At 32.5% G+C, this 24,717-nt stretch overlaps 1 protein-coding gene across 1 annotated transcript in view; it reads right to left on the bottom strand.

The window, feature by feature from the left end:
- Nucleotides 1-5,448: 5,448 nt before the first annotated feature.
- The window catches only part of LOC124369678 (sorting nexin lst-4), a 37,516-nt gene continuing 18,247 nt past the window's right edge, over nucleotides 5,449-24,717 (bottom strand). The window contains exons 7-11 of the mRNA XM_046827729.1: nucleotides 22,320-22,554; nucleotides 20,289-20,470; nucleotides 14,945-15,117; nucleotides 13,405-13,611; nucleotides 5,449-11,470 (exon numbers count right to left, since the gene is read on the bottom strand). Coding sequence (XP_046683685.1) covers nucleotides 11,423-11,470; nucleotides 13,405-13,611; nucleotides 14,945-15,117; nucleotides 20,289-20,470; nucleotides 22,320-22,554 — 845 coding nt within the window. The 3' untranslated portion in view covers nucleotides 5,449-11,422. The remainder of the gene's footprint in view (nucleotides 11,471-13,404; nucleotides 13,612-14,944; nucleotides 15,118-20,288; nucleotides 20,471-22,319; nucleotides 22,555-24,717) is intronic.

Raw genomic sequence — 24,717 nt, 5'->3', positions numbered from 1 at the left:
CAGCATATGTGATCACTAAGCTCAAGTTCAATGAATTTGCACCACATAGAACATGTATATTCACTGGATTTTGTATGGATATTTAGCATATCCACCTGATATCCATTCTATACATATCCACTGTATCCATTGATGTATTAGTCTTCAACAAAAATACACAGGATACGTATTTACCCAGCTATATGATTCTTTATATACAGTAAAACTATCCACCGTGTACGCAATTTCTAGAATTGGGTTTCCACAATAGTGTGATATACAACTAGAGATTCAGCAAAATTATATTACAGTACAAGCTATATAGCTTACTAGTATATAGTGTAACGGATATGACATTATTAGAAAATCTAAATTCATGCGGATACCAAAATATTGGTACTCACCATTCACCACTAGAGATTCGGAATAGGCTTGGTCCAGGAGTCGTAGGGGGATGCTCAAACGGGGAGGGGGTGTGCGGGAGTGTGATTCGTGTGCGGGAAAATACTTTAGGCGTAAAAGTGTCTTGTGTCAGTGTCCAATAATTATGTAAGTTAAGAATTGTGTATCTAAATATTAAAAAATTAACTTTATATGTAATATGTAATAAGCTTATTTTAATACAAATAAAATTTAAGATCAATATCATCTTAAAACAAGTAATCCCTGAAGTAGCTTGAATTGGACAAGTTCAGCTCTGTAAACTAAAAAAACAATAGTATACATATTGTAACTATTGCCATAGACGGTACATATGTAACACTTCCAAAGTGATATTCTGATCAAAAAATCGGTAGGTAAACATAAAAATACCAGAAACGGTTGAATTGTTTAAGCTTGTCCTGTTTGAAGTCGGTTAAGAAGAGAGACAATGTTAGATAATAAACAGTATTATTGTAATAATAAACTTAATTGGCTGAATCTAACATCTAACATTCTAAAAGACTGTTAGTCTATTTTTGTAACTATAACTTACCTTTGGGTATTTTATGTAGCTGAATACAAGTTACTAATCTTTATATTTATGCTGTAATGTTTAGTTAATAGTAAATTAAATTCCATTAATAAGAAATTTATTAATTGTTATTTGTCCTTCATGTTTATATGGCACCTATATTTATTGCCTTAATATTATATATCATAATAAACATATCCATCTGCAATAATCTAAAAAATTATTTTCTGTTCCAGTTGAATAGATACTATTATATTATACTATTATTATATATTAGATACTATATATAGTTTAAATGTAAATTGAAACAGTAAACTATTAACAGCCGTCTAATTTTCAATTTAAATGTTTATTTTTGTTGGGGCTAAAAATTATAATTTTTAGAGTTGGTTTGAACTATCACAAATTATGTAACTGAAAAACAGAAAAATATTCATTGATGTGGCCAAAAAGAAATTGAAATTAATTAAATGTATTTACTTTTAGTGGATACAGGGCGAGCTAATTCGTTCACCTGGTGGCAAAAGCTCGAGTTAACTCAGCCTTTTTTGTTGGCCAAAGAAAGACCTTGTACAACAGATTGTACTGACGACATCTTCAGAAACGCTTACACCCTAATATTAAGGATTTTAACACATATGTTCTCACTTAATTACTTTAGAGACAAAATAGAAAATTAAAACCATAAACTAGTTCATATTTCTTTCAGAAACATAATAACTAGAGTCATACACTAACATATTATATAGATGTTAAATATTTGAATAGCAGATTTTAAATTGTAGTTATTTTGTATGAGATCTTTTGTTACTATTCATAATAATACTATAATAACCCATTTGTTACACAAGAAATTTGATCACTTCTACCTTAATTTTGACCAATTGTTTTGGAGATACCTCCTCATTTGAATCATATATCTTGAACTTGTCAGCACTCGATAGTAAAAATATTCTTATGATATACTTTGTGTTTATAAAAGCTTTAGCAATATGAGTAGGATCAATATAGAAAACAAACGCTTCAGAACAAGCACGAGTGACACTTGGTTGAACAATTTATTAATTTTAAGCAGCGAGACTAATATTTTAAACCAGTTATCGCATGATGAAATCGTTGATCAGTTTTCCATAACCACTAAATATAGGAAAGAGTGGTTATCAATATGTTGAAACTCATTTAGCTAGTTCTTCTCTGATTTACTATCACCTCTTCTTATTTTATTACATCGTAAAAAATAAATTTTGTACTAAAACAAACTAGTTACTACATTAAGATGTCTAGCTTATTTTATAGTCAATAATACCATTCCCACTTGCCTAACAGGAGAGGTGTAAAAGAAAAGCATGGCAGAGGATAAATAGTTATTTCGGGGAGGATCGGAATCATAGACCTTTGTAAGGGGGGGCTAGCACCCCTGACTATACATATAGCAGCTACTCGTATAAATGAATGGAAAACTCAAAATTTTGCTTTGTTTCCACCTATTTAACATGAATTGCAACCACTTACTAGACTTTAAATATTATTTTGTGCTCCTTCCACGCCCATCTTACAATCACAATACTATCAGCACATATTAGAGCACAAACCCAAGGAAAGGACACCACTCCTACGTACTTTTACCCAAGTACTGAGGTCAGCATACACCACACGTCACTCAATAACAGCTTTTACCTCAGCAGGGCACCTCAGCAGTCTTGTTTTAAAATAATACTAACATTACATTTTCTATATTTAGATTATTGCAGATGGATGTTTATTATGATGTATAATACTAAGGCAGTAAATAAAGATGTCATATAAACATGAAGGACAAATAACAATTAAAAAATGTCTTATTAATTACATTTAATCTACTATTAACTAAACATTAGAGGATAAATATAAAGATTAGTAACTTGTATTCAGCTATATAATATACCCAAACGTAATTTATAATTATAAAAATAGACTAAAACAGACTTGTAGAATTTTAGATGTTAGATTCAGCGTATTAAGTCTAATTATTTCAATAACGATGTTTATTATCTAACATTATCTCCCTTTCTAACCGACTTCAAATAGGACGAGCTTATACAATTCAACTGTTTCTGGTATTTTTATGTTTATCTACAGATTTTTTTTAACCAAAACTTATTGTATGTAATAAGCTTATTTTAATAGAAATAAAATTTAAGCTCATGTTAATTTATTTTCACGAACCATGTTTTTTACAGTAAAGATGCTCTTAATGAGTTATTTATTATTATTTTGAAATAGTATTTGAGTAATTAGATTTGTTATACTATCCACGATCAGATTTATTCTTGTATGGATTTTAAGACATTCAAAGTTAACCAGATTTAATGGATGGCCGCCATTTCGAAAGTATTAATGAATATTGTTTATAGCTGGCCTTATTACCACAAATATTTGATCCAAATTAGGTAGGATTTGTTTATTCGTTTTAAGATATTAAAGCGAATTTGTCTATAAAAAACACATACATACTGACGGAAAGGAAACTAAGCACCAAAGATCTATTTCCATATTCTGAAATGCGTTTGCCATGACCTGAGCAGTTGCGGTATATATACATTTCCTAAGAATTACAGGACACTCTGTATATAAAATTATTATACAGAGTGTTCCACAACCTCTACCAATATTTTCAGACATTATTCATGGACCAAAGGCAAAAACAATCATATTCACCTTTCTAAAACTCAAAAATTACTCAAATAGTCACAATTTTGTTTTGTTTTCGTCTTTTTTACTTTACTATTTATATTTGATGGAATGTTTAGGTCAAACTTTTGTATATACCTTTATAACATTAAGGAATAATTACATCAAAAATTTAAATTTCTTACAAGCTTTATTTTCAAAATAGTGATTTCTAAAAAATCTTTAAACGTAAATATCTTAAAAGCGATATATGGTAAAAAAAGGTCTCAATTATTACACAATTTAATTAAAAATCCAACGATACCAAGTTTTAAAAATTGGTTGTGAAATAAGGGAGATAGTTTGTTTTTTAAAACCAATTACCAAACAATATCCGCCTTTATTCTATGACAGCACTGAATGTGGGCTGCAACAATCAGCTGTTTTGATTTTAGCTGCTCTAATCATGTGATTTTAACATTACATTGCTGAACTGTGGTAATAATATCCTTAATTATTTCTGAATATAAGTTTCTTTTGATTAATACGTCAGAAAAAACACTCTAATACATGTTGATTACCTAAACCAAAAATTAAAAATGTCTTTATATTTATTATATTTCTATTTAATATTTAGTTTTTTAAATGGAAGACCTCAAACCTACTTCTGACTTGCAAATTTTTACGGAGTTTGTAGATATGCTATTGATTACGATGGTAAACGTAGATGCTTAAATTTACCAGTAAAGATTGCTATTTGTTGCAGTTGTCAAGTTTGTTCTAACCGAGGTTTGAAGATTTTGTTCTATCCGGAAAATAAAACATTAAAAAACATAAAAGTTTACTGTATACAAAATGAAATATTATGTATATTTATATAGTATTTTTTATTATTAATGAAGTAATATTTATGCCTCTATATATCTGTTGACTACCTAGTTTACAAATCAGTTATAAAAATTACAACGAATTGAAAATTAGAGTGTAACAACAAAAATTGCTTTTGGAATTTCCATGGTTCTACAGGATTCCCGGCTTATACCTGGTGCGTTAAATTCCTGTGTATTCCTGGTTTTCCTGTTTGGGTGGTCACTCTGAAATACTTCTTTTACATTTAAGACATTTCACAATTTCATGAAATACACAATTTTATACACCATAAGTATGAAGTATTTTCTCATAAGGGCTCGAGCCCATTCATTGCCTTATTTACCAGAACATTTCAAGGTGGATCCCTTACTATATTTGTGGCGGAGCCACGGTAAGTCCAAAAGGGACAAGGTACAAATGACGTAGGAAGGGTGGGGGGTTATAGCGATAAAGTCAGGAGTCGGGGACAAGCTCTTGAGGCGTGCAGACCGCGGACGGATGAGTACCTTAGTTTAAGATTGTAGTAACTTATTAATACCATGTTCTAATTCACTTTAATTAGGGGTAGAGTCCCGGGGGTGAGGTGTTAGGAGGGAAAAATTAGTTTTAACAATGTAGTTGACAATTATTCAGTTCAAAATTAGCAGGCCATGTGGAATCGGCAGGAATCAGCCAGCACTAAATAAAACTGGTTACACGATGATTATTATTCTCAATTATTCGTAGGTCCTCATTAAAGCTGGGTGTGATTTTAATTAGTAATTTAGTTTAGGGAAACAGCTCTGGAGTAGAATTAACTATTTTTCGAACTAATAATTAAGTATTTGGCCAGCAATAAGTCTTCCAGTCCTGAAGGGACACGATGTCGAGGCGAATTGTTGTATAAAATTACATATCGGCATTACTATTTGTAACCGCAGGTTACATATTGTATAATTAATTATGAATTGAAAGTTTATATTTTTAGGACAACTTGTCAAAATAAAACAACCGCATATTATAAATAATTGAAATTTATTGGTCACAGAACACAAAGCATATAACTAAAATAATAGATGAAATCTTATATAAAGAGCCTGTCTAGTTTAGAATAATGAGTCGGCTGGCACAGCGCAGTAAACTAGAGCCGAGAACACTTGACGGACACAGGGATTGTTTATTTTCCAACACAGTATTTAAAATAAAGTATAGGATTGTGTTTTACACTGTTTGTGAGTTTTACGTGTAGGATGTTGTGATTTTTGTGCATTTTAGGCAGAAGCCACAGCTCGTTAATATAAAAGCAGTAAACAATACTTTGCGATCGATAATAAATATTGTAGCTACATATAATTAACAACATAATATTATAATTTAGGTAAACTATACTTATTACTCACTTAATTTATTGTGATTTCACAAGTAATGTTATTTCGTGACTACTTTATGAATATTGTAATAAATAATTATATCTATTGTCAAATCTAGTGACAGGATATGTTTTCAATTGCTTCTTTTACAAACACTCCACAATTACACTTACAATTCCATAACTGTTCTATTTATTGCTTGTAAATTGATTCTTTTGATACAATATTCAAACTGATTATTCACATGGAACACATTAGCATACATTGTATTTTCTAGGTACAAATAAACCCACAATTAGCATGTATCAGTAGTACATAAACATAGTAGTATTATTCAATTATAGAAATAATGTGATGCAATTTATGTCAACTTACAGACAGACGTGAAGAGTTCCTTTGAACGTATTATCCGAGATAAATCTAATGACTAGGTCTGAATGGTTCACTGCCCTTTCTTTGTACCTTATTTGAGTATGAAAGTTGAGTACAGATTTTATACATTATGCACACAACCACTTTTATTAGTACTGTTGACAGTGTAGCCGATTACAGAGCGGGGAAATATGAACCGTCATGGATATTCAAATGTTTCACTAAAAATTATGTATAAGTACGCAAAACTAAAGCCCGTGCGGTTCAGTTCAATACGAAGATACATTTCTTGGTTCTTGGTGCAAGATCAATATTTACAGCGCAGAGTATAAGGCTTTAACTGTAAAATTATTTTAAAGTAGTTGTTACCGCCCGGGAGTGCCGTACACTTGCAGGTATCTGATATTTGCTTTTTAAATTAAATCCATTAAATGTTATAAATACTAATCGAAGAACCTCGTTTATAGTGGTTATCAAGATATACAGGATCGGTTAATCGAAGTCGGGTGTGACAGGGAAAAATGTACAGTCAGATATTCGGCATGTTTTCAATTATTAAAATCTGAAAAACGTCTCATAAAAGGTAAACCTCTACGGTAAGGTGGTCGAGCAGGGTTTTAATTCAGAAACCTCTGGGTTATATGGGTCCAAAACACTTCTGCTGTACCGATCTGCTTTTGAGGTTAGAATCCAAACTAAAGCCGGTTCCCACAATAAAGCGGTAAAAGACAGAAAAAACTATCCAGCTGAAACACGACTGGGAGGTTACAGATCAAGAAATGTATGTGAAAGCTTACAAAAATACACTGAAATGAAATTCCAAGAGCAATTCGATGAAGGAGAGACTAGTAGAAGTTGAAGCTCTTACGATGGACTGATTACAGCTTTTAAAAGCTCGATTTCATTGAGCTAAAAGACAATCTGAGGGCAATAATTAGCCCTGCTGACCGATCCAGAATGTTTGAAACATTCGGGTGATTCATTACAGACAATTCTGAATGCACTGAGTGACAGATTCAATGACCCCAGAATGATAACTGTCCTCAGTGTGCTACTTGGCGTAAATTTGGCTGCAGAGAATTACGAGATGTATTCCACGGATGTTGATCCACATAGCAGAGCAACTCCTCTGCCATGAGGCTGATTCATTACAGACAATTCTGAACGCACTGAGTGACAGATTCAATGACCCCAGAATGATAACTGTCCTCAGTGTGCTACTTGGCGTAAATTTGGCTGCAGAGAATTACGAGATGTATTCCACGGATGTTGATCCACATAGCAGAGCAACTCCTCTGCCATGAGGCTGATTCATTACAGACAATTCTGAACGCACTGAGTGACAGATTCAATGACCCCAGAATGATAACTGTCCTCAGTGTGCTACTTGGCGTAAATTTGGCTGCAGAGAATTACGAGACGTATTCCACGGATGTTGATCCACATAGCAGAGCAACTCCTCTGCCATGAGGCTGATTCCACTCCACGTCCACCTTCAGAGCACCTCTCCTTTACGCCTCAAAAGAAAAAAGCAAAAAGAAAAGAGACTATAGCGTATAGGAGTAACGTTGCGGCTCTGTACTCAACATTGCTACTGTGTATTTTTCTAGGTTTGTAAGAAGTGTATGGAAACGTGTGAGAAAACTGGGGTTTTATCTAGAATAAAAGCAAAAAACTGTGATATCACAATTAGAGAAAAAATTAAAGAAGAAGATTGAAGGAAACAACTTAAAGTTAAAGAAGAACATAAGTATTACAGCTTAGGGTGATTCTGTGTAGGCCAAGTCATTCCCCGACCTCTTTAAAAATGGTGACTAAAATGACTTCTCATGGAATGAAGCCGTAACCGTAAACAGCAGAAGGCCTTGGAGGTCCAAATAACCACAAGGAGGTTCGAAAGCGAAATAAGGAAGATACAGCGCTAGTCCTCCTGCAGAAACCTGCCATGAGATAATCTTCCAATAGATGCATAGTGATCCCAAGGCCCTCCAAGATCACCTAAAGAAAAGAAATCGCGGCGAAAATTTAAAAAGTATTGGAGTCAAGGCTTCAAGTCGACCACTGAACATTACAGCAGACCCACAATTGTACCATTCCGAGGGAATAAGACTTGCAAATTGTACTTTATCAGTTACTTATTCTTCATTCATTTCTAATTTATTTTATCTACATACAGAACATTCTTGAGCTACTGCAAATTCAACCGTGGCGTTTTATTTTCCATTTCATTCAGAGTACTTACTCGTAGTATACAATACATTTTGTTCCTAATTATGAAATCATAACTCTTATTTATGTACAACTGCCAGTCAGAATGCACACCGCTGTAACTCGATTAACTAACTGATAAAAATGGTGCCAAAGTGTTATTTTTGTTATGTTTACTCATTAGTTGCCCTGTTTCTCACCCAGCTTTGATGAACTAACCCTGTATAGCTTTAAAAATGATTTTTAAATAGGCTCCTTATTAATGTTTACAACATTTTATAGATTTTCTGTAGCAAACACTGTAACACACTAAAGATTGTCAATATGCTTCTTTGAATACCATCTGAACCAAATTTGCTAACACACTGCAGATCCCAAACAGGCATTAATCCAGCAACCCCCCCCCCTCCCCATCAACACAACGTTTACATCCGTTGATTAATGTTTCACAAAGATATTTAATTATTTTAAAACAATTTAAAAGGAATTATACTTTGTCTGACAAAGCGTTTGGTTTACAAAACAATAACGTATCATTTTATGGAATTACAATGAACACTTTCAATAAAAATAACACTTGGACAATAACTGTTTTAAGTGACAATAACAGTACAATGGGGACTTAAGTGTTTAAGGCTTCCGTGTATTTATTGACTACATATTATCATTACAACTGTTGATTAAAAAGTTTCAGTTTGTCCGACCACATTGTTTACGATAAAGATTTTGAATCTAAAACTTTTTTTTGGACTGTAAGTGGTTATCAAAATGTTCAAAAATTTTGTAATTTTTTTACAAACCTTAAGTGTGTCAACATTTAAAAGAATGGAGGAGTGGGTCCACCGGATGAACAAATCACAATCAATATTATTTTTTATTTTACCGTTTCTGTCACATATATGTTAAATAACCAAACTGATTTATGATCGGAAGATCAAAATACTACTCAAACGTCATTTTACGTTCATCAAATTTGTATAAACAGCAATAACTTTATTTCATTTAAATAAATGAGGGATCTGGGTTTCTCAACAACGGGCTTTCCAATATCTACTATACGCGGATATGATATGTAAGAACAGTGTTCACTGCAATAACCATATCCTTGAAAAGATTAATTATACTGCTCTAGAATACAAAAAATATAAACAGTTTCGATTATTACAATCGCTTAACATTTGTTTTGCTAGTGAGTAAATGCTATATTCTTGCGTCTCAAACAAAACCTTGAAAAAAGTACATTTCTTGTATTTAAAGACCAAATGTAAATGTTACTTCTTATGAAACACATAACTACTAGCATAAATCACATTTTTTATGAAAAGACTAATCCGAACCTACGGTAATATTACTTTCTGTTTTTTTTTTTTTTTACCAAAATTCCACTGGAATCAAATATATATATAAAAATAAGGTATTACATTAAATGCTCTTAACCTTAATTTACAACGTATTCTTGCATGCAAAATATACATAAAACCAACTAAATATACAGAATATTTTGTTTTCCTATTTTCAGGGTATAATCCGGTCCAATAAACAGACCAGTCCAACCCAAGCCTAAAACATATCATTTTGTATCGACGTGTACAAAAAGTGGAAGCACGAGTAAACACGTCGTACTGAGACCAGATACGTGTACGTGTGTGACAGTGGATGTGAGCCTTGACTCAAAAAAAAGGTCCGATCGAGCCTCAGTACGTCAGTGAGAAACGTGCGTTCTTGAACTCCCACATCCTGCACACACTCTCGAGCTAAAACACAAACAAGGATAATATTCCTAGAAACTAATGTAACAATTACTTACAAAGTATATCTAATATTATCTGTCTTTGTACAAATTAATCAAAATATACAGAAAATGTTACCACAGACATAAATAATAAATCATTGATCCTGAACAAGGCAAAACAATAAAAATACCCACAGAAATTCCTTAAAATGATCTCAAAATATTAACAGTACACATAACAACAATACTAACAAATATACGAAGAAAATTAGTAAACTTGTACAGCTGCATAGGCATTTCAAGACCTTTTGTTGAACACTAGTCACGTTTCTTAGTTTTTGTACTCTTCAGTTTAAATAGAAAAAAAGAACATACATAACAGAATAAACTACCAGTGAATAAAAATGTGAATAAGACAACAGCAAGCCCTCTTCTATACTTTGCTCTACAGTCTACAAGTATTGTAATTTCTTCCAAAACCTACATTTGAAAACTCTTACATTAGTCAATAAAACCGGTAAATAAGAACTGAGTGATTAAAAATATTGTACAAAAGCGTCAGGTTCTTAAAATTTCATAATTTCTTTGCATTAAATTTTAGGTCAAGTCACAAGTGGAAAATAACCAATGATTTTAGCTAATAATTCTTGTACCAAATAATTAAAATTATGTGCAAATTCTACGATAGTTACTTATACTTTGCAAGTTTTCTTTTTATTCTATTCACTTCATTATTTTCTTAGTAATATCTTAATTTTCTACTAGTTTGTAGGCACCATTCCGATTCAAAAATACAACAATATTTAAAAAAAATAAAGATTATACAATATATAGCAAAGTAATATATAAAAATATTATGTTGATGAAATACACATAGATAATTTACGACATAAACAAACAGGAAATGTAGAATAGATTGAAATATAATTAGTAATTAAGGTAACAAGCGTCAGAATAATAATGTATTATATGGAGTTAACAAGTATTCAACACTTATTTAAAAAAAATACAAATATATAGGAAATTACATAAAATACATTATTATGTAAAACACTAGCAAGATTAATAGACTAAGAGTTGTAAACTGATACAAAACTATATTTCATAGTTGGCATTGACATGCTGTGATTTTTATGATTCAATTATATTTTACAATATGTACAGTTATACTTGTATATTAGGTTCATAGTACATTATTTATCACTTGATGGTAGTTTTTCAATACATAAATAAATATATCTTATACATATATATACTTAAATACATTTTACAAATGGAATATTGTTACAAGGCAATATAAAGGCTTTTTCATTGGTCTTCGAACAGTGAGTAAGCGTCCTGCAGTTTTGCCGCAATCTAAAACAAAATTTAATCCAAACGTAAATATAAAGCCTCCACTCAAACCTACTTTTAAAATGAAATAAATAAATAAAAAAATAAAAGGTTTGCTTGCACAAGCCAGGAGCAACAAAATTAATTGTCATTTGTAAGGCATCAGCTGTTTTGACAAGTTTGTTGTTCCCGGTTTGTGCAAGCGTACCGTTAATTACCCGCTAAATAAAATGGCTGTTACTCGCTTTATGTGTTGACGGATTTTGTTGAAAAAAGTATGTTGGAATTGTAAACTAGTTGGCATCTTGTAAATTTTGTATAACTATTATGGTATTTTTGTTATTTGACTTTAAACAATTTCAACATGCCCCCTTTTGTTAATACAAGGTGTGTTCAGAAAGTAAGTACCGTTTCATTTTACTGCCGCTGTAGCGCTGCAATCGGTGTTCCGCAAATGCACACTAGTCGTCCTTGTTCACTGGTTATCTACTCACTCCATTTTAGTTGTTCTACGTTGTGTTTTCAGTTTTCTCTCAATGTTTAAATTGTTTAAAACAAACACTCTTTTGTACGAAATTGTTACGGACCGCTTACGTTATCACAAGCTGTGTTCCCGATGGGTTCCAGAAATGCTCACTGATGTGCACAAAACCAAGAGACTTGGAAGTGCTTTGACTTTTCTCACACGCTACAGTGATGATGGTGAGGATTTTTTACACAAAATTGTGACAGGTGATAAAACTTGGGTCCGTCATGTCACACTGAAATCCAAACAGCAGTAAATGGAATGGCGACACACGCAATCCCGAAGAAACAAAATTCAAGGCTCTTGCCTTCTTATGTCTGCACAAAAAATCATGTGCACTGTCTTTTGGGATCGGAAAGGTGTTCTGCTGATTGGGTTTCTCACAAGAGGTGAAACCATTAATGCAGCAAGGTATTGCGAAACCTTAAGAAAACTAAGGCGGGCAATTCAAAACAAATGGAGAAGAATGCTCTGTAACAGAATTGTGTTGCTCCATGACAATGCTCGGCCCCATACTGCTTGTAACACTCAATTGGTCCGACAATTTCGTTGGGAGCAGTTCGATCACCCGGACTTGGCACCGTCTGACTACCACTTGTTCCTGCACATGAAGCGCGTGCTAGGCGGCCAACGCTTTGAAACCGACGATGAAGTAAAAACTGCCATGGAGTCGTGGCTACATTCGTTAGCGGGAACCTTCTACAAAGAGGGTATAATAGACAAATTGATCACCCGCTACGACAAGTGTTTGAACATCGGTGGAAACTATGTTGAAAAATAGTTTCATGTAGAAATAAAAAAAACGGTACTTACTTTCTGAACACGCCTCGTATTTTAGGGAAATCACACAATTGTTAAGGAAACAGGATTTTTCCGGACATTTGCCATCGTTCAGTGAAACAATAAATCAGTAACACTACGTTTCGAGATCTGCAATCTGATCTCTTCTTCAGGTAAAGAACTAACCTAATACATAATTACAAACTAGATTAAATTAAACAAATCTTACCCAAGCGTTGTGGCACGCCTAAGTCGGGAATCACAACCTACATGTTGTTTGTCAACTTCACTAACTCTATAAACATGCACTTAATAAAAAACTATACAAAACACTAATCATTAAAACTAAACTATGGAATATTTATTGTTTGTATGATTTATTGTTTCACTGAACGATGGCAAATGTCCGGAAAAATCCTGTTTCCTTCACAATCCTTCCATCGTCAAAAATAACCTTCAAACACAATTGTTATTTTGAGTTTTCTTCTTATTACCCAAGATATCTGTAACTTAACTAGTTCTAAAGATAATCATTTTTGTATGAACAAACCTATGTCTTTATAAATCATAAGTATTATCAGCCACAGACGTTTGTGACACCCTTCTCTGAACATCCTGTGTTATGAAATATAGAAAGTACTTTTGCACTTACTTTTTGGTAAAAAGCCACCTGTTCACACAGGAAGCTTTTCATGGCTTTCCTAATCTGGGTGGTTCTCTCTGCGTGGAAGTGGTTGATCTCGGCGAGTAAAGCGTAAGACACGACGTCTGTACGCTGTATCACCTGCTGTAGCTGACTGGTCTCCATTTTGTGATCCAACGTTAGCCTCTCACAGTCCTTGCGTTTCGCCATGGTGTCCTGAAAGTCATTTTCATTCACAAACAGAAATTGACATGTGTTTTCTAGAGAAATGGTAAACCAAAGTTCCACTCTCAGACAATGGTTTTGATTAATCTATAAATGACCTTTTATTAAAGCTAAAATATTACAGCATTTTAAGTACATCTCTAATGTTGTTTTTAATTTTATTTTAAGAAGCGTTTACAGTTGGTTTCAGTTAATGGTAAAATATCCAAGGATACTTTTATTGAATGGGGAGTGCCTCAAGGATCTGCGTATTTTTTTATTGTATTACTGATTTTTCAAACTCATTAAAAAAAAATCCTTATTGTATGCAGACGAAACTACATTCTTAAATATTACTAATAACACAAATGAACTTAATTTAGTACCTTAGGCCATTATAACGGATGCTGCTACTTGGTTCACAATAAATGGATTTTTAATAAATAAAAATAAAACTCAAAAGATTTTATACAGTTTAAAAATGTCCAAGATTAAATTTGTATGAATGTACATTGATAAAAGTCACGTTGGCAGGCTCATATAGATCATATAGCTTAAAATTATCAGGAGTTGTACATCTTTTACAACAATTGACAGATTGAGCACCAAGTCACTATCTGAAAACAGCATATTATGCTTGTTTTCAATCAGTCCTTCAATACGGTTTAATTTTATTTGGCAAGTTTCCATTGATGAAAATCTGACTCTTAAAAAAAGAAAGAAAAGCGATTAGGATCAAAATCAGAAACTAAAGCTCAATCTAGACCTTTGTTCATTTAATTAGGAGTACAAACCATCATACATTAAATAAATATTTGATTTTATTCCTTTCATTCTGAAGAATTATGACTTGTTAAAATTACGTTTGTTGAGATTTTATTAAGTAGTAACTAGTTTTATCTGTCTTTTTTATTAACTTATTTGTCATGACTTTTAATGTTTTTATATTATTTATTTAAGTATGTTACTGAAGTGGCAATACTGCTCAATACAAATTACTCTCAATGCTTTTTTAAGCCTGGACAATAATAACAATATTCTTATTAAAACTCTTTTAAACTCTAGATCTCACGTCTAATTTAAGTTTAAAAATATTTACTTGGTTTCTAGCACTCTGTAATCCTAATGCAACAATGGTTTTTTATAAGGTTGCATTCCATAATCCACATTCTGTCAATCAAATATTACATCTCGACCCAATTTCTCACGTAGTGAAGACCATACATTTAAATCTAGCTTTAAAACCAAACAACTCACAAGGGGTTGTACTGTAAAATATGTGAAGTAAGTAATAAACTAATAATGAAGGAAAAGGAACTAAGAATTAAAAATATAAAAATGGTACCTTATGGACTGTCAGAATGTCAGGGAATGCTGCAAGAATTCCCTTGTAAATGTGCAGAATGTCACCTAGGGGCCCCCAATCATGCTTGGGTTGCTCATCAAAAAGTTTGCCGATATCGTTGTAAGTGTCTCCCACATAACGTATAGATTCGGACAACCCAGAGTTGTCTGACCCTGGAACATCAATACTTATTGTTAAATCAATCTCTATTTTATTAATCCTAATACAATTATTATATAATTATAATAACTATTCATTCTAATAAAAAAACATTTTATTAGTACTAACAAAAAGACTATTTAATAATTCTAACAGACACTACTTTATTAACACGGAAATAGTTGTCATGCACATTCATGTAGAACTGTAAAGTAGAGGTAACATTATTTGTGAATATATTTATTGAATATGACTTTTAGGAAAGGTACATTCTGATACTTGATACCACGATAACAGAGTTATTTTCAGTCGATTTCGATACCAATATTTTATTACAAAATTATGAATAAAATCTAGAGAGGAGCTTAAAATACATATGGAAACTAAAAGAAAAAAAAATAAATAGTTACAATATTTTATTTGTTTGTCTTCATTCTGTAATAAATTATGTATTTAAATAACAAAAACATTGTTAAACAGAAAATAATCATTAACAGTAGCTTATATTCCAGATAAGTACCATTCTACTGTCGTTTTCAATCTCTGTCCCATTTGTAGAATCAATACTTCTTTTATTATACATGAAAAACAAAATCTATTTCATTACTCATATTTTATAATGAAATCTTTTAAATTTAACTGTTAATATTTCTAATAGTATTATTGAGTTATTATATAAATCAAAATATCGTAATGTGAATTATAACAAAGTACAGTTTTTAAGCTCAGACAAATACAACTATGGATAATTATTTCCTTGAAATAGTTTAGTATATTGTTTCCTTACACAATATCATGTCCAACAATTACAGTCACATACTAGCAATAATATTAACCCTTTGCACTCGAGAGTAAAATTTTTGGTCACTACCAAAAACTCGGGCCTCTATTGAACAAGTACTGGCGAAAACCTCGGAGCCCTTTTTATCAATTTTGTAAAGGTTTTGTTAAAAGGTTGTAACTTTTTCATTTTAGCAGTTAGAGTTATAATTTTGGTTTTGTTTTATTTCTCATAAAATTCTATTTTGTAAAAAAGTCTATATTTGTAATTACTTTATTTTTAATACCTTTTTTCACTTATAAAAAGAGAAAAGTTGCAAAAATTTTTAAAAAAGTTAACTTTTAGCTGTTATAACTGAAAAAAATTGCATTGACATTATATATACTATTATTATTTCTAGGTTCCTTACATAAATGTAAACATGCACATACAATTTCATAAACGTACCTCTATAAACAGAAATGTTATAGGCAGTTTTGTAATTTCCGACAATTTCCCCAAATAGTGAGTTATTTGTCAAATGATTGAATATTTTCTTTTTTATACCTTTTTATGCCCATAATACCGGTACTTTGGGATTATACCGACCACACCAGTACAGTAGAACCCCTCATATCCGGCCTCGGTTTTACCGCACCTCGGTTTATCCGGCCACTTCCCGGAAGCCAATATCGAAATTTATTTACCACGGCTTGCAGACGTGCAGTTGCACGCACTAGTCTCCCACGACTCTTGCGTTATTTTGGTGTATCTATTTGTTTACATTTTCCTGTGTTGTCCTCAGTTGAGCTAATAGGTTTAACCTGTAATCAGTTCGTTGATTATTTCCAGTACAATTGTTTTGTTTCGTCAAGTGCTGTGTACTGTAGGTTGGTTTATCCGGCCGAATCGTTATCCGGCCAGGGGCTCGGTCCCATGGTGGCCGGATATGAGGGGTTCTACTGTATGAAGAATACAAAAATATAAATTTATAGAAACAAACATGATAAAACGAAAAAAAAAATTCTTTAATTACAAAATTACAAACTTACAACGATTATCAATGGGGTCAGATTCCGTTAAATGCCCCCAACGTACATAATTGCCTTTCCATTACAGTTCAATTTATATTTCTGATCAGCCCCTCTAGAATTTGATATTTTACTGATAGGTACTATCTCGAGGGATGTTTTTCTTTCGTTGACATCAGCGCGGGCTTCGGCGGGATGGCGGAAGCACTCGCATTTTGGGTGGCGGAGTGTGATCAAGAATAAAAACAAGTTTTGTGTGTTTTTTCAATAAAGGGTTTAGTTTTTGTTTGATAATCTTTGTTTTTGTTGAATTTTTGTGTTTGGAGAAATGTAGGGGTAAAACACAGAAGTACAACAAAGCGACGCACCAGCTGAACGGGCGGCAAGACTCTGCAATCACGTTATCTACTAGACTGCTCGACTTTGACCTTTGTCTGAGGATGAGGAGAGGTTTGCGATAAGACAATTCCTGTTTTATATTGACGAAATATTGTTCTACGCTAATCTAGTAATCAGTAGAAGCAAAATGTCAAATAACGATTCATGTCTGGGTGTGGTCGGTATAATACCAAAGTACCGTAATACCTCCCTCACTTTCACTTTTGGCATCGTCAGATGATTCTGAATCTGATATATTACTGACAAATATATCACTCAGATAGTCAACATAACCTTATTGACTGAAATAACTTATCAGACTAAACAAAACAATGAAGAGATCAGCTGTTGAAGTTGGGATCAAATCAGCTGACGAAAAAAGGTGAAGTTGACAAACCTCTACAAGACAATGTAAAACTGAAAAATCACCGCCATGGAGTATAAAGGTTTACTACGTTTTTACATCCAACAACTATCCAGCTTTCGTATATCGCAAATTTACCACATTTGGATAATTTATAAAGGATTTACCAAACGTTCGAAATGTCGAAAACAACGTTGTTGGCCAAAACAACGATGTCCGATATTTCGGACGTCGGAGTGCAAAGGGTTAATTACCGTACATTAATATTTATAATGTGATATTAGAAATTGGTTAGCAAAATAGATTTAATAAACAAATATATTTTATAAAAATAATTTCGTCTACTAAGCACCGCAATTATTGAACAGGTTTTCAAAAACTCAAAAGAGAGCAATCCGAATTCTAGGAAATTTGAAATTTAATCAATCATGTAGAGGACATTTTTTTTTTTTTTTTTAATCTTCAAATTTTAACAGTAAGAAGTATTTACATAATGGAAGTTTTAACTCAAACATATAAAAGAATACAGTCCAATCCCTTTATCTCCCATCATAACTACACAACACGTAATAGTTATTTTCTACCTGTTCCTATACACAGAACAACCCATTTTAAAACATCTTTCTCTTACAATAGTCAGCATTTTTTTAACAAATTACCTTTAGCATGGAGAGAGATTCCTACATTAAAGGCTTTCAAAAAAACTATTAAAGAATACATGCTTCAAACTGAAATTTATACTTTTGACGATTTTCGTCCGAATTCACCAGAAAATAATTAAGATGTGAAATATCATACCACCTAGTATTAGCTATATGTTACTTGTGTTGTAGTTAGTATTTTTTTAAAATTGTTATTTAGTATTTAGTGTTATTATTTCTTGACGAGCCTTATAACATTGTAATGTTCTATTGGGCTAATAAATAAATCAATCATAAATAAATCAATCAAATCAAATCAATCATTAAATATGGAGGATCATACCACTTTCCCAGTCATACCATTCATACCAGTCACATTTAAGCCTGTGTTCCATTATTAAATTTACTACTACATTTTATGGTCCAGTTTTTAATAACATAATTTGTTAACGAGAACAAGATGTTTAATCAAATTGTAAAAAGAAAACAATATGATGAGATACTTAATAAAAGTGTGTAATGATGTACTTTATCAATTCCTTTCCAACTGGTCATTTAGGCTTTCGATTCCGTGTGAGTTTGTGTGAATCGTCTTAAGTAAATCACTGAGCATTTGATTATAAAGGAATGATGTATGACACACTCTCATGCGCTCTCTCTCAACTTAGAGTACTAACACAAAATATTTTCTAATTTTTCCAGTTGTATATAATAACTTAAGATAAAATATTACTTAGAAAAGAGCTTTAAAAAAATTGTTGAAAAGAAATTACACAATAAATGTATATACTCAAAAACGAAATATAGGCCTTGTACTAAAATATGTCTTATACCTATGACAAACTAATAGAAAAGTGACTAACTACAACAGGTATACCAAACTGTGATTGTAAGACCTTGTGCTCATATTAAGACCTTTTATTAACAGTACCACTGAATATTGTAATACTGAACGAACATACTAAATTATCATTTAAATGCATATACTATATGCCAGTTCAATATTATAGGAGAAAGAGGTCAGTACTGGCTGAGAGAACGGCATATTATAACCGTAAAGGCCGGGACACACATAACCGCACCACGCCCGACACGTGAGTTGGCCGTGTGTCGGCAATCATACAGTAAAAGAATTGCAGAGTAGTTTTCAACCTGCAAGTCCACACATGTCCGCACCGACATTTTGACGGGCACGATGTGGTCTAAGAGCGGCATCAGTCATTGGTATAGAGAAACTTATTGAAGAAGTGAGGAAGATATTTTTTACAGTAAACTATTTATGATTTCTTACTGCACTAACATTACTTCAAAACACATTAGGTGGAATTTTAAATATTTTTACTGATAAAAAATTACAAAACATGTTGTACATTTCTTGATTTTAGAGCAACTAAATTAAAATAATGTAATATATAATTTTTTTAAATTTATAAATAACACAAATTAATTTATTTTGCACTAAACTATATTTATTTTGGTTGTATTCAAATTACTTAACAAAAATCTTTCCTGCATTTTGTAGGGCTTACGATTTAAAATGTTTCTATGACCTTTCATATTTATTTTATTCTACTAATTAAAGTGCAGTCTTAAAAGTAAAATATTTTATTTGCAGTCATAAGGTTTGAAAGTATGAAAAAACATTATACTCTAATATATATTTTACAAATATTTACTATGTTTTACCAGTTATTATAAAAAGACTTACAAAATGACTAAGTCACTACTTTTCAACTTTCTGAACATTTTTTTAAGTATCTGTCACTTTAAAATCCAAAAGAAATATGCTCTAGTACAAACAGTTAGATTTTTGCGCTCGGACAGCATACGGACATGTGTGGCTTCACAGTAACCGAGTCGGGCCCGCACTGACACTCGGCCGATTCACGTGTCGGGCGCGATGCGGATATGTGTGCCCCGACCTTAACATGTAACTGAATTAGTTTGGGTTCCAAACTTGTCTAGTTTGGCACACATACTTGAAACTATGTTGCTGCTGTTTAGAACCTACCTGACGCTTCTTCCAAACCAAAGGCTTGAGCGAGATTACAGAATGAAAGCCCAATTTTCTCGTACTCCCGTTTATAGAGGCCTTGATGTTTCTTGGTCTGATCTTGTGAGCAAGCCATCAGAACCTTAACTGCGATATCCATGCTGTGCACAAACCTGGAGCAGCTCTCTGTCTCCTGCTCCCTGCAGCATATTCATACTGTATTACTTGTTTTTAACACATAATGAGAGTTAATGTGAGGGTCACTCTGAAAGTTTTGAGTTACCAGAAGGCTGTGCGTACTGCAAGAATCTTATCTGATTATCTAATCCACAGTCAGTACCAGCAAATTGTGTTCATCAGTGTACTTGTGTAGTGTATTTGGAAAGATCGATTTCATGGAGTTATCGAGAGAACATTTTCGGACTATGATATTAAAGTCGGTTTGTCTCAAGAGGAGTGTGTCGAACGTCTCAAAAGTACGTTTGGTTCTGAAGCACCATCCCTTGCTACGGTTTTAGGTGGTATTCAGAATTTTAAAGGGGTCATAATTCACTAATCGGATTTTTTCAAAAACTGTCACGTGTAAACTGTACATACCATTTAATGAAGTTCCACCTCGAGGTGAAAGTCGTGTATGGGTGATTGAAGATGAGTCATCCCCCACGATGGTCAAGAAACATTCACAATGATCGGTGAATAAAGTAATATACACTGTTTTCTTCAGGAGTACGGAACTGGTGAAGGCTATTAACTTGATACACTGAACAGAAGTTCTTCAGAATTTGAACATTAAGAGTTTAATTATACGCCACGACAATGCCTCTTGTCACACTGCTGCAAAATCTTTGGAGTTTTTGTCCAATAATGCCATCAAAAATATAGGCCAACCCCCCTTTTATTCAACTAATCTCACTATATGCAACTTCTGGTTGTTCTTTAATGTGAAGAAATATTTGCACGGGTTATCGCTCTTTTTTGGAAGCTGAAATCGATGATGAGATTCGTAAATATTTTGAGTCTATTTCATAAATTATGTGACTGGATGCTTTCGAAGAGTGGAAAATCCAACATCAAAATTGCGTTGACACTGGAGGGGATTAATTTGAACACGCTTAATGTTTGATAAGTCTACCAAACATCTTCATAATATATCTAAACATTTTCACAGTGACCCTCGTACTTGCATTGCTTCTTGTTTGATATATGTATGTAACTGATGTTGCTGTTTGTTTTTAATTTAAACTAAGATGGTTTCTTACATGGATAGTATTATCAGTCAGAATCAAGTTTGTATAAAGTGTAGTTTCAGTGTTCTTGTAGAGATAAAGTGTTTAAAGAGACACAGTGTTTATTCGCCCTTAGAACTTTTTTAAAGTAGTTATTATATGTTCTAAACTGTTGCATGATTTTTATATGATTGTAGTGACAAATTTCATTTTGGAAGAGAGAAGTATGTGCTTTTTTTCATTTCCCTAAATAATGAAATTGAGTTTATTTTGTCAACAAAACTTCTAATGGTCAAGTTTTTGTTCGCTGTCATCATTAAAGTTTTATGTTCTTACATACAAAGTAATATCGAATCAGATTGTTTTGGCATTTATGTTACTAAAAAGTTGTTTACTTTTGTGTTTACAAACTTTTAAAATATATTTTTTATATTACATGCAAATATTATACTCACATAATTATTATTATTTAGTATATTTAATTATTTGTAAATAGTAACCGGTTTTATTCCCATAACATGTATAAGGTACAAAACTAGGATAATTTCAATACAAGTAATAATCACAATCTCTAGTACCTAATCGATACTAATGACTAAAAAAATATATTTTGAACGTTGATATTTACTTATGACTAATACTTAGTATGATTATATATTACATTATATTTATTACAACAATTAAGCTTAATTTCATCCTCATGACGTAATAATTATTTATACAGTTAATTATTACTATTATTAATTAATAGTATGACTACATGTTGTACAATTAATTAAATTTACAACCGAATCAAACAGTGACAGTACAAAACGATACTCACAAGTTGTAGATGTTGATGGCTTTATCCGGGGCTTGTAATGTCAAGAAGTAGTTGGCTCCAACGAGTTCGTCCTTCTCGGCTTTCCTCTTGCCTGGTTTCCACTTTTTCTCGTCCGTACACGTGAGAAAGTGTTCCCACACAGAACACTGGGACAGAACCGGATGTCGACATACAAAGTCAACAAACGCCTGCAGCTGGTTCATGCGGCGCTCGATTAACTGTCTCTCGTATCGACCTTCAAATACAGTTTCAGTGTTTATCGTGTCTGTAGGAGAAGTAAAGCTAGAGCTTAAAGACGAGTCACTTTGTGTTAGTGATAATCTGGTAGTCTTCCAAACCACCAAGTACTACCCTTCACAAACCATTAGAACCTCCCACATCTAGAAACATTCCTTTAACTGATCCTTCAAAATAGATACTAGATCCTTCACCATGATTTGTGTACTATTTACTTGTCCTCAAATCTTATTACTTTTAGAAAAACTATTGAATTTTGCACAAGTAAACAATTTACAGGCAGCATTAAGAGATCTGCTGAGAAACCAATCGATTTATTTGTTTTAATGAGAAATGAGAGAAATGAGAAAGTTTATTGTCTTTAAACATAAAATATGCAATCGACAAAGTCATTCTATGCTAAAGCTTAAATCCCACTATTATATATTGTGTACATTAACAAACTTGTCTAGCGGGCTTAGTCAATGTTACAGGTAACAATTATTACATTCTTTCATCAACCAGGCTTAGCTCTAATTTAGCTAAAATTAAAAAATTTAACAACGATATAACAGAAAAATTTACAAAAGGATAAATTGTAATAGATAAATTATTAACAATTAAATAAATAAACAGGGGGTACTACACTAATTTTAAAATCTTAAAGTACTAATATCACAGGCCAAATAACTTTGTACAGAGTAAAACGCTTTATCTTTGAGCCAATGTTCTAAAACTGCCTTAAATCTTTTTAATGTTACATGCCATGCCTCTTGAGGCAGTTTATTGAACATCTTTAATTTCATAATACAGTGACTACTTCTAGTTTTTTCTAATTTTATTGGTAACATTTCTATCATATGGTTTTTCCTAGTAGGATATCTGTGAACTTCTTGTCTAACCCTGAGTGTTTTTAGATTTTCTTTAACATCAACCAAGCAACAGTAAATGTATAGGCTAGGTAGAGTCATTATCTGTAGTTCTTTAAAAAGAGGCTCACAGGACTCTCTTTCTGGGACATTTTTTATTACCCTTAGGGCTCTCTTTTGCCATATGAAAACCTTTTGAGAACCACAGCTATTATCCCATAGTGTAATGCCATATCTAAGATGAGAATGGAAAAAGGCATAATAGGTAGTAATTAGCATATTCGTTGTCACAGAATTCAAAAGCTTACGTAAAAGAAATGTGACTCTAGATAATTTTTTGCATAACTCTTGAATGTGTTGGTCCCAGCTCAATCTACTATCTAGGTGAAGTCCCAACAGTTTTACAGGCTTTACATCTTTATAAATATAGTGAGTCAAGGAAAAAATAATTTTTTTCTGTTTTGTTACTATTTACAACAAGGTTGTTTGCTTCAAACCATTCTAATGCAGTTTCTATGGCTTGTGTTTCGTCCTCAAGCAGTATATCCAAACTTTTATTCCAGCTCAAAAGCGTAGTATCATCAGCGTATAAAACTGATGGGCAAGGTAAATTAAAAGCTATGTCATTCATTGATATGATGGATAAAAATGGTCCAAGGACAGATCCTTGGGGGACTCCCGCATTCACACCTTTAAAACTTGATTTTTCTTGGCCCTGGACCACCATTTGTTTTCTATCGTTAAGGTAAGATGCTAATAAATCAAGTTCTTTATTCTGTATTCCATATGCAAACAGCTTTTTTACTAATAAATTGTGCGAGATACAGTCAAAAGCTTTTGTCAAGTCAATTAAAGTAGCAGATGATATTAATTTGTTCTCAAAATTAAAAATAACTTGTTCCACAAGTTTTTCTACTGCTTTTACTGTATTTCGCCCCGGTATGAAACCAAACTGTTCATTACAAAAGAGGCTATTTTCAGTAAAATAGCCGCTTAACTGTTGCTTAATACAAGACTCCAATAATTTACTAAAAATGGGAACCAGAGATATTGGTCGATAGCTTGATGGGTCATTTTTGTCTCCTTTTTTAAATATTGGAGTAACTTTAGCTATCTTAACCCTCCAGGTGCTGACATCGCGTAGCGCGATGTTAGCGTACCTGTTTCCAGTGCTGACCTCGCGGAGCGCGATGTCAGAAACGCGATCTCTTTAAACCACGCTAGTGGCTATATATTACGGAATATCACGAACTATTTTATATAGTATTAAACTAGAAGAAATGCGGAACTCGTTATACTCTATGGAGCACGTC

This window comes from Homalodisca vitripennis, chromosome X (assembly GCF_021130785.1).
Source record: "Homalodisca vitripennis isolate AUS2020 chromosome X, UT_GWSS_2.1, whole genome shotgun sequence".
Taxonomy (NCBI): domain Eukaryota; kingdom Metazoa; phylum Arthropoda; class Insecta; order Hemiptera; family Cicadellidae; genus Homalodisca; species Homalodisca vitripennis.
Note: the sequence above shows the minus strand (reverse complement) of the source record. Positions and strands in the feature narration are given on the sequence as shown.